Raw genomic sequence first — 10,000 nt, forward strand, 5'->3', positions numbered from 1 at the left:
AAGAAAAAAAAAAAAATCATCTCCAGTAACCGACACATTGCACTCTTTGCAGATTTTGTAAGTCACGTGATGTGCCATTTCGCTTTCAATGCGTAACATCATTTCACGTTGCAGATTACGGCCATTGCGAGATTACGCGAGACCCCAGAATCATGCAGTTCTCCAGATCCAGAGGCTCGCTCTACCTTCCCTGCCGTCACAACCTGGCCAAGTGAGTGAGGCCCAGTTGTTTTTACTGTCATGAATGTTTCTGCTTCTTTTCCTTCTGTCATCGTGGGCTGCAACTCCTACTTTCAATCGTATATAATGTACGAGCGGGCTTTTACATGCATGACCTATCGTTTTTACCCCGCCATGTAGACAGCCATGTTCCGTTTTTGCGGTGTGTGTATGCTGAGTATGTTCATGTTTCCCCAACCCGCCGAACGCTGACATTGATTTACAGGATCTTTAACGTGCGTGTTTTATTTTCTGCGTGCGTATGCACACGAAGAGGTTTCAGTCACTAGGATGCCGGCACACACGTTGACCTGGGAGTTCCGAAACACTCCACACTTAACCTACCTGGTTCTCCAAAGTCGGGGATCAAACTCAGGAAACTGGAGCGCTTAGCAATTCGTCCGTGATGTAAAATCGGGCTTTTAAATAAATAAAAAAAACCCAAAAAACACCCACACAACCCCCCCCCCCCCTGCTCCCCCCAAAAAAACAACAACAAAACAACAACAACAAAAACCCAAACAAACCCAACACAATAAAATTCCAAATTCACTAGAAGTAAAATAAGCCTTCTATGGGGGAAGTATAATATTATGCCCAGGCGACGTTTCGTTTGAACACAATATACGAAAGAATGCAGCAGAATTTGTTGGGTTTTTTCAACTGCCTACACAGGGAATGATAATACAAATCTGTCCAGTAGGCTGGACGGTTCAGTTTCGAATACTAGCGTCGTATAAAACAACAACAACAACAAACTTGTTATACAAATTCGTAAACTATATTTGGATGCTTTGTGTTTCCTATCCGTTTTAAATGTCAATGCCCTGTGGGCCTACCACTTGGTTTTCTTCTCGAGAGAATTGAAATGTTATTCTCGTATTATTCTCTAATTATACTTAATTTTGCTGAAGTCATATTCTTACCTTCTTTCTCTGACACAGCCACCATTGGGCTGGGGACGATGCTGTTATGATTGTTGTAGACCAGCTAGGTACTTTGGTCAACACGCGAAGACGGTTTAAGCAGGGACAGGTCTTCACCTACCCTAAGCAGAGAGACTGAAAAAAAAGCAACGACAGCCAACGTTGTTTACCCTTAAACTACCAGACCCAGCCAAGATTGGAACCCCAACACCCCCATGTGGACTGAAGATCCAACGTGACAACAATTCAGTTATGGGCGCCCGTTCTGATTCTGTGTCGAGTCAGCTTGAACAGCTCAGTTCAATTATCTATATGCCCATGTTTGTGGTTTCCTTATTTCATGATGGGCAGAACTGAACTACGATTCCATATTTGTGGTGGCTAAAGCTTTGCCTATTCATTCCAGATTTTTTGTCGGCTTAAACCGGCTATGGATTCAAAACTTGTAGTGAACAAAACTGGTCATGGATACAAATTTCCTAGTAGGTAAATTTAGCCACGGATTCCAGATTTCTGGTGGATAGAACTGGTTGAGGATTCCAGATATATCGTTGGGAAAACTGGCTATGGCATCCATACTTGTGTGCGTAAAATTGGCCATGGATTACAAAGTTGTGGTGAACAAAACTTGCATGGGGAATCTAGATTTATATTGGGAAAAACTAGCTATGGATTTAAGATTTATGTTGAGTAAAAGTTATCATAAATTCCAGACTTGCAATGGGTTCGTTCTTTAGTTAACGTCATTTCATGATAAGTGACTGTGAACGAACTTTGATGGGAATGTGTTCCAGATATGTGGTGGGTATATAGCCTACTATGTGTTCCAGATCTTCAATGGGTAAAAGCTGCCAATGGATTCAGTGTTCATCGCGGGTAAACCGCGAGCCCAGAGAATGACTCCTGTACAGTCGACATGGCTGTAAACAGCATGATTCAGTTGGACTGGAGTAAATCGTGCCTGCGGTTGTATAATCACATAAAACTGGTTGTGGAAAGTCGAGTGCTGGTCTTGTGGTAACGCGTCTGCTTTGGGAGCGAGAGAATCTGAGCGCACTGCTGCGAATCCCACAGTCGCCAGTATTTTCTCCCCCTCAACTAGAACTTGAGTGGTGGTCTGGACGCTAGTCATTCGGATGAGACGATAAACCGAGGTCCCGTGTGCAGAATGCACTTTGCACACGCAAAAGAACCCACGGCAACAACAACAAAAAAATGCACTTAGCGCACGTAAAAGAACCCAGGCAACAAAAAAGATTGACCATGAAGAAAAATCCATTTCGATAGGAAAACAAATCAAACTGCATGCAAAACAAAAAAAAGAAAAAAAGAAAAAAGAAAAGAAAAGAAATGAGAAAAAGAAGAAGAAGAAGAAGAAAGAAAAACAGAAAAAAAGAAAAAAAGGGTGGCGCTCTCAGTGTAGCGACGCGTTCTCCCTGGGGAGAGCAGCAGCGAATTTCACACAGAGAAATCTGTTGTGAATAAAAGAGTAATACAATGCAATACAATACAATACGATACGATACAACACGACGCAACACAATACAATTTTTCCATCAGATTCCTCGTGGGCAACGCCCACAAAGCGATGCAGTTCCACGTGTTCGGGACGAGCGAGCTGGTGTCCTTCGGGCGCTACTTCGAGAACGAGGTGGAGGTTCAGCTGGTGTTGGGCAAGGTCCTGTTTCAAGGCGGCCAGGAGGTCTTCGTGGAGGAGGAGGAGGAGGGGAACGCTATCTACTTCAGGATTAACGAAAACGGAACCTCCCGGGTACGTGTGGTGGTGTGTTGTGGTTGGGGTTGTGGTCATGATATTGGTTTTCGTTGTGTTTGTGGTGTGTTGTTATTGTTGTTGTTGTGTTGTAGTGGTGCTGGGCTGGTGGTTGTGTGTGTGTGTGTGTGTGTGTGTGTGTGTGTGTGTGTGTGTGTGTACGTACCGTGTGTGTTTGTTGTACTGTGTTGTATCGTGTTGTGCTGTACTATGCTATGCTGTGTTGTGATGTGTTTCGTTGTGTTGTGTTGTGTTCTCATGTGGTGGTGTGGTGGTGGTGTGGTGGTGGTGGTGGTGGTGGTGTGTGTGTGTGATGTGGTGAGACAGACAGATCAACAAACAGAGAGGTAAACGGAAGGGAACAAAAAAGGTAATAAAAAAAATCTATAGGATATTACACACACACACTCTCTCTCTCTCAACAGCTGTTGTGGATAATGATGGTGATGATGATGATGATGGTGATGATGATGATGGTGATGATGATGATGATGATGATGATGATGATGATGATGATGGTGGCGTGTAACAACAAACAAATAAAACCCAGATTCCACCCCCTCCATCATGACAGACGACTGACGAAAACGGTTGGCTTGCCAACGGGGCCGACTGGGTCCACACGCCATGGGGTCATGACCTTGACCTGGATTTTGCCGGCGTCCTGGTCACCGTGACCTTTGATGAGGACAATATCATGACCTTGGCGGTTGCCGAGTTCGACACCCGCGTCAAGTTCAGGCCTTACACCCGGGGTGAGAGACCGCAGAAAAGGATTCCTGGAGTATCCATCACGGTAAGAAAGAGGGGGGGCGGATGTGTGGATCAGATCTGAGAAACCGAGGAACAATGGATGACAAATTGATACACGTGAATAATGGGTCCTACCGTAATCGGTATTTGAAGAAACGTAAGAAACTTATAGTAATAGAAACAAAGAACAATGAATATGTCACCCTCCAGCCCCCCCCCCCCACCCCTCCGGAACCCCTACAGCACATTTCTTCGCCTGTCTTACTCCCTTCCATACCCCCTCCCCTGTCTTACCCTCCACCAAACCCACCCACCCTTCCCCTCCTGCCCCCCCCCCCCCCCCCCCCCGTCCTCCTTCCTACCCACCGCAGTAACTCTCCACCTGATCTAATCTACACAAGACGCTTTGCACAAAAAATGGAAACAAAAAAGAAGAAAGACAACAAATGCCCCCCCCCCCCCCCCCCGCGCTCCCCGCCCCCTCAGAGAATTAGAATTATTGGGTGTTATCCTCGCAGAGATCGCCCTAACTGACAGCTCAATTTTGGCAACATTTTCCAGTCGAATGGCACCCAACCACACTACTATAAGCATCATGATGTTAAGGTGTACCTATTTTAGCAAATTTTAGCATGTTTGTTTCTTTCATTTCTTTTTGTTTGTCGACCTTCACTGACTTACAGTCAAATACATATGCCCTATATTCGTTCAGTGCAATATTTTTGCTTTATTCAATGTGCCATGATTACCAATTGTTGTGGTTGATTTTTTTCCCCACCATCATAAAAAACAACAAAAACAAACCCATACTTACATGATCACGTTTCTTACAAATGCACAGACACAAAATATAGGTGGGGGAGGGAGGAGGTTTCGGGTCGGGTGCTTTGGTGACGTCAGGAAGGAGAGAAACAACATTCACGGAAGTTGGGGGATGGGGTGGTGGAGGGCGATTCAGGACGTTAATGAGCAATTACCGCTATTGAGCACGATAGAGTGAGTGATTACTTTGTTAACCTTGCCTTTCGTATAATGCCTAAAACCTGATACTACTTTTTTTTTTCTTCTGTTGTCATTGTTGTTATTGTTTATCGTTTTATTCTCTCCCTGTGTTCTTGTGTTTGTTCTAATTCTGCATTTTTGTTTATACTTGAAATAAACTCATATTCTTCTTCTTGTTCTTCATCTTGTTGTTGTTGTTGTTCTTCTTCTTCTTCTTCTTCTTCTTATTCGTCATGGGCTGATACTCCCACATTCACTCGAATACATGTAGGAGTGGGTTCTCACGAATAAGACCGTCTGTTTAAATTTGTTTATCATTTATTTATTTATTCATTTATCTATCTATCTATCTATCTAGCTGTCTATCTATCTATCTATCATTTTTATACCCCATTATGTAGGTAGCCATACTTTGTTTTCGAAGTTTAAAATAAATTAACATTACTGAAAAAAACACCTACACCTCCCCCCCCCCCCCCCAACCTCCCGACCCCCTCTCATCAGTCATCCCCATTAGCGTCGTTCGATGTCGCTAAATGCCAGTTCCGTGTATCAACCCCGCCCCCCCGCCGCGCCCCCCCCCCCCCCTTTTTTTTTTAACCCTATCATGTGGGCAGCCATACTTCGTTTTTGTCTCACCCAGTCATCACCCCAATTCGCGTGGCTCGATGACCTCAAGTGCCAGTTCTGTGTATTAATCCCTCTCTATTTATCCCGTCATGTAGGCAGCCATACTTCGTTTTCAGGGATTGAAAGAAGCTTCTTTTTTTTTCATATAACCCCCTCCCTTCTTTTCTTTTTTTTGTCAGCCCAATTCGCGTCGTTCGATGAGCCCCCCCCCCACCTCCCCCACACCCTTTTTGTTTCTATTTTGTACATTATCATGTAGGCAGCCATACTTCGTTTTCGGGGACTGAAATAAATTGGGGTTTTCTGGTGTGTGTGTGTGTTTTTTTTAATTTAAAAAAAAATCTCAACCGCCCTCCCTTCTCTTTCTTTTTTGTCCCCCCTCCCCCTCCCCACCCAGTCACCCCCGTTTGCGTCGTTTGCTGACCCCAAGTGTCAGTTCCCGCACGTGCTGTGTGCCACTCCGGACGACGCCAGGAACCACATGAAGGCCCCCGCCAAGAGTCTGGGCCTAAGCATCAACCAGTACCTCATGTACGTCATGCTCAAAAACGCCCCTCAGCAGCTCAGGTGAGTTCTGGACACTGGATTTGGATGCTTGTTTGTTCTCCTCCTCCTCCTCCTCCTTCGTTCGTGGACTGCATCTCCCACGTTTACTTGTATGTACGCGAGTGGGCTTTCGCGTGCATGATCATTTTTACCCCGCCATGTAGGCAGCCATACTCCGTTTTCGGGGGTGTGCATGCTGGGTTTGTTCTTGTTTCCGTAACGCACCGAACGCTGACATGGATTACAGGATCTTTAACGTGTGTATTTGGTCTTCTTCGTGCGTATACATACGAAGGGGTTTCAGGCACTAGCAGGTGTGCACATATGTTGACCTGGGAGATCGGAAAAATCTCCACCCATTACCCACCAGGCGCCGTTACCGAGATTTGAACCCGGGACCCTCAGATTGAAAGTCCAACGCTTTAACCACTCGGCTATTGCGCCCGTCAGATGTGGATGTGTGTGTGTGTGTGTGTGTGTGTGTGTGTGTGTGGCTGGGTGGGTAGGTGTTTGGAGGATGTATGTAAGTGTGTGTGTGTGGTGTGTGGGTGGGTGGATGGGCGTTGTGTGTGTGTGTATGTGTGTGTGTGTGTGTGTGTGTGTGTGTGTGTGTGTGTGTGTGTGTGTGTGTGCTCCAGAGGGCCCTACAAGGTGCAGTGCTCCCTGGTGTGCTCCCTGTTCAAGACCAAGTGTCCCGAGGAGCGGCGTGCCCTGGCCGTGAAGACCTGCTTCCCCTTGCTGTCCCGGGCCAAGCTGCTGGCCTGCGTGCTGGCCATCCCCACCAGGTACTGCTGGGCAGGGCTGGGCTGTGCTGTCAAATTGCCCCTCCCACCCCTCCTCCCTACCCCACCCCCACCCCCAACAGGTACTGTGCTGTGCTATGCTGTCATGTAGCCCCCAACCCACCCCATCCCCGCCAGGTACTGTGCTGTGTTGTGTTGTTACCTAGCCCCCTCCCCCCCCCCCTCCCAATCCCCCTCGTCCCCTCTTGCCCCCTCCTCACCAGGAACTGCACTGTCACCTAGCCATAATCATCCTTGTCTTGCACGTGCGTAATACTTCTTACAAAGTTAATGTTTCCTAGTCACACTCCATTTGGGCAATCACTGCTGATGTAGTAAGAATTCAACTTTACTGTTTCCTCGTCACATTCCACCCCAGCAATTATTCCTGATGTAGTAAGAATTCACTGTCTTGTTTCCTTGTCACATCCCACCCAGACAATCATTGTATTTGTATTTCTTTTTATCACAAGAGATTTCTCTGTGTGAAATTCGGGCTGCTCTCCCCAGGGAGAGCGCGTCGCTACACTACAGCGCCACCCATTTTTTTTGGTATTTTTTCCTGCGTGCAGTTTTTTTTTTTAATTTGTTTTTCCTATCGAAGTGGATTTTTTTTTTTTTACAGAATTTTGCCAGGAACAACCCTTTTGTTGCCGTTGGTTCTTTTACGTACGTATGCTGCACACGGGACCTCGGTTTATCGTCTCATCCGAATGGCTAGCGTCCAGACCACCACTCAAGGTCTAGTGGAGGGGGAGAAAATATCGGCGGCTGAGCCGTGATTCGAACCAGCGCACTCAGATTCTCTCGCTTCCTAGCCGGACGCGTTACCTCTAGGCCATCACTCCACATTGCTGATGTGGTAAGAATTCACTATCCTGTTTCCTGGGCACATCCCACCCAGACAATCTTTGCTGATGTAGTAAGAATTTAACTTTCCTCTTTCCTGGTCACATTCCACCAAGGCAATCATTGCTGATGTAGTAAGAAATCAGCTTTACTTTTTCATGGACACACACACACCACCTAGGCAATTATTACCGATGCAGTAAGAGTTTCCCCGTCACACTCCACTCATGCAATCACTGCGGATGTTGTAAGAATTCAAATCTCCTGTTTCCTGGTCACACTCCACCTATAGGCAGTCATTGCTGATGCAGCAAGAATTCAACTTTTCCTGTTTTCCACATATGCACTTCTATCATTGCTGATGCACTAAGAAGGATTGACGGTGTGGGCAGGTACACACCCATGGACCTCTTCCAGATGTGCGTCCACCACGTGTGCCAGAGGCACTACTCTTCCTGCGAGTCTGTGCACAAGTTCACCAAGAGCTGCCCCAGGCCCAAGGCCCTCAGGAAGATGGACTGCGGACCTCCGCCGAAGCACGTTCGTTAGTTAGCCGGCTGTTCTTGTCGGGGTGGCGGTGTGGGGCGTGGGGAGTGAACAAGCTTCCCTGATCATCCTCACCCTCCCACTCACCTCAACCACTTCCTCTTTTGGAGATTGGCATTCACTGAAGTGGCTTTTGCTTTGTCTTGCTTCTGGCCTGACCACTGCTTTGGGTTAATGCGAGGGTCAGGCATCTGCCCTTTTCTCTTCTTTTTTTTTCTTCTTTCCATAACAGAAGTGGTGTAGCGTATGTGGATCGGTCCGCACGCTTTGAGTCACACACCTTGAAATTGAAACTGAAACTGTACTGTTAAGTTTTGTTTTGTTTTCTTTTTCGTTTTGGTTGAAACAAGAAAAGTTATTTTTTTGCGTCTGATGATAAAAATGTTATTTCCTGATCGCCCCCCGCCTCTCTCCCCTATTTGGAACAGGACATTCACTGAAGCGTTTTGTGGGTGTTTTTTGTTTTGTTTTTTTCTCTCTTTTTTTCTCGGGTGGGTGGGGGGGGGGGGGTTGTTTTTGTTTTGTTTTGATTGAAACAAGAAGAGGTACTGCGCTTGATAAAAAAAAAAAGCAAAAAAAAAGCAAGAATACAAGCAACTTTTCGCTTTCGTTTTCTTTTCTTTCTTTTTCATCCATGAGCCGCAGTAAAGTGCTTCATATCAAACTAGAATTTGTTTTGCACAGCGTCAAAGCAAACGTCAACATATATGCTTCTGACACAACAAAAAGAGAATCTCCACATATAATAGCAGCATCTGTCAGAATTGAATTAGAAGAAAATTTTGATTATCATTTAAAAGTTTACACTGATGGCTCGGTCCTGGATAATAGCAGTGCAGGATCTGCTTTTGTCATTCCTGACCTAAAAACAGAAAAATCATATTATTTAGGTAAGGGACATTCAATTTTTACAGCTGAATTGGTGGCCATCCTTATGGCTTTAAATCATCTTGTTGATATACCAATCATAATAAGTAATATCCTATTTTGTGTTGATTCTCAATCTGTCTTAAAAGGATTGCTCCTTTTTGAGAATAATCAAAGAGAAGATTTATTTTTTGAAATTAGGTATTTATTGCACTCCCTTTTTGTGAAGGGTACAAATGTTGATTTTTGTTGGATACCATCCCACACTGGATTCCGTTATAACGACCAAGCAGATAGGGCAGCAAAAAGGGGAGCAAAAAATCATATAGATAGTATAAAAGTATATTGCCCATTGTCATACAAGGAAATAAGCAATATACTAGAAAGAGACTTTTATAGGTGCTTGAATTCAAGTCTAAAACCTCGTCAGTTGACTCTCTCAGACTTTGGTCCGATTCGCAGACCAATTCTGAGCTTAGCTCTCAGACTATTATCAAATTCATTACGGACCAAGTATTGTTCTAATGTCAAGTGTATATGCTTTAATAACCTGACAATTGAGCATATAATTTTTCACTGTATCTTGATGAAGCCTTTTGTACACGAAAGTGTGTCTTCACAAGTGACTGAGAACGTTGATGTTTTTGACTTTTTGCATTCATTATCAGTTGTTTCGCTTGTCAGTTTAACGACTTCTCTTTTACGAAGTCCTTTAAGTAATTTCCTGTAACTGTATTTAGAGGGTTTTTTTTTGTTTGTTTGTTTTGTTTTGTTTTTCTTTCAAATTTCACCCACATTTTTACCCTCATTTGCCCAGTTTCCCCCAACCCTCCAATCATCCACATCTCCCACCCCTTCTAACCGATAATACTCAGATGTATTCATAAATACTTTTACAAAATGTCTTCAATCACCGATATGATTAAACAAAAATTCCTTCCTTCCTTGCACAGCGTTATAAGAATATGGTAGACCTGTTAAAAAAATTTTTTTTTTAAAGCAGTCACCGAAAAAAAAAAAGTGTTCCCGTCATTTGGAAGGCAATGTGAACTTCTGGAACAGACATTTCTTTTGGTAGTTTTCAGGCTGTTCGATACTTCAGGTTCTAT

At 44.7% G+C, this 10,000-nt stretch overlaps 1 protein-coding gene across 1 annotated transcript in view; it reads left to right on the top strand.

Annotated features, from left to right (window-relative positions):
* Nucleotides 1-9,376, top strand: part of LOC143294835 (uncharacterized) — a 17,184-nt gene extending 7,808 nt beyond the window's left edge. The window contains exons 4-9 of the mRNA XM_076606341.1: nucleotides 115-211; nucleotides 2,706-2,916; nucleotides 3,491-3,712; nucleotides 5,699-5,868; nucleotides 6,486-6,632; nucleotides 7,871-9,376. Coding sequence (XP_076462456.1) covers nucleotides 115-211; nucleotides 2,706-2,916; nucleotides 3,491-3,712; nucleotides 5,699-5,868; nucleotides 6,486-6,632; nucleotides 7,871-8,027 — 1,004 coding nt within the window. The 3' untranslated portion in view covers nucleotides 8,028-9,376. The remainder of the gene's footprint in view (nucleotides 1-114; nucleotides 212-2,705; nucleotides 2,917-3,490; nucleotides 3,713-5,698; nucleotides 5,869-6,485; nucleotides 6,633-7,870) is intronic.
* Nucleotides 9,377-10,000: the final 624 nt, after the last annotated feature.

The sequence above is a fragment of the Babylonia areolata genome, chromosome 20 (assembly GCF_041734735.1).
Source record: "Babylonia areolata isolate BAREFJ2019XMU chromosome 20, ASM4173473v1, whole genome shotgun sequence".
Lineage (NCBI taxonomy): Eukaryota > Metazoa > Mollusca > Gastropoda > Neogastropoda > Buccinidae > Babylonia > Babylonia areolata.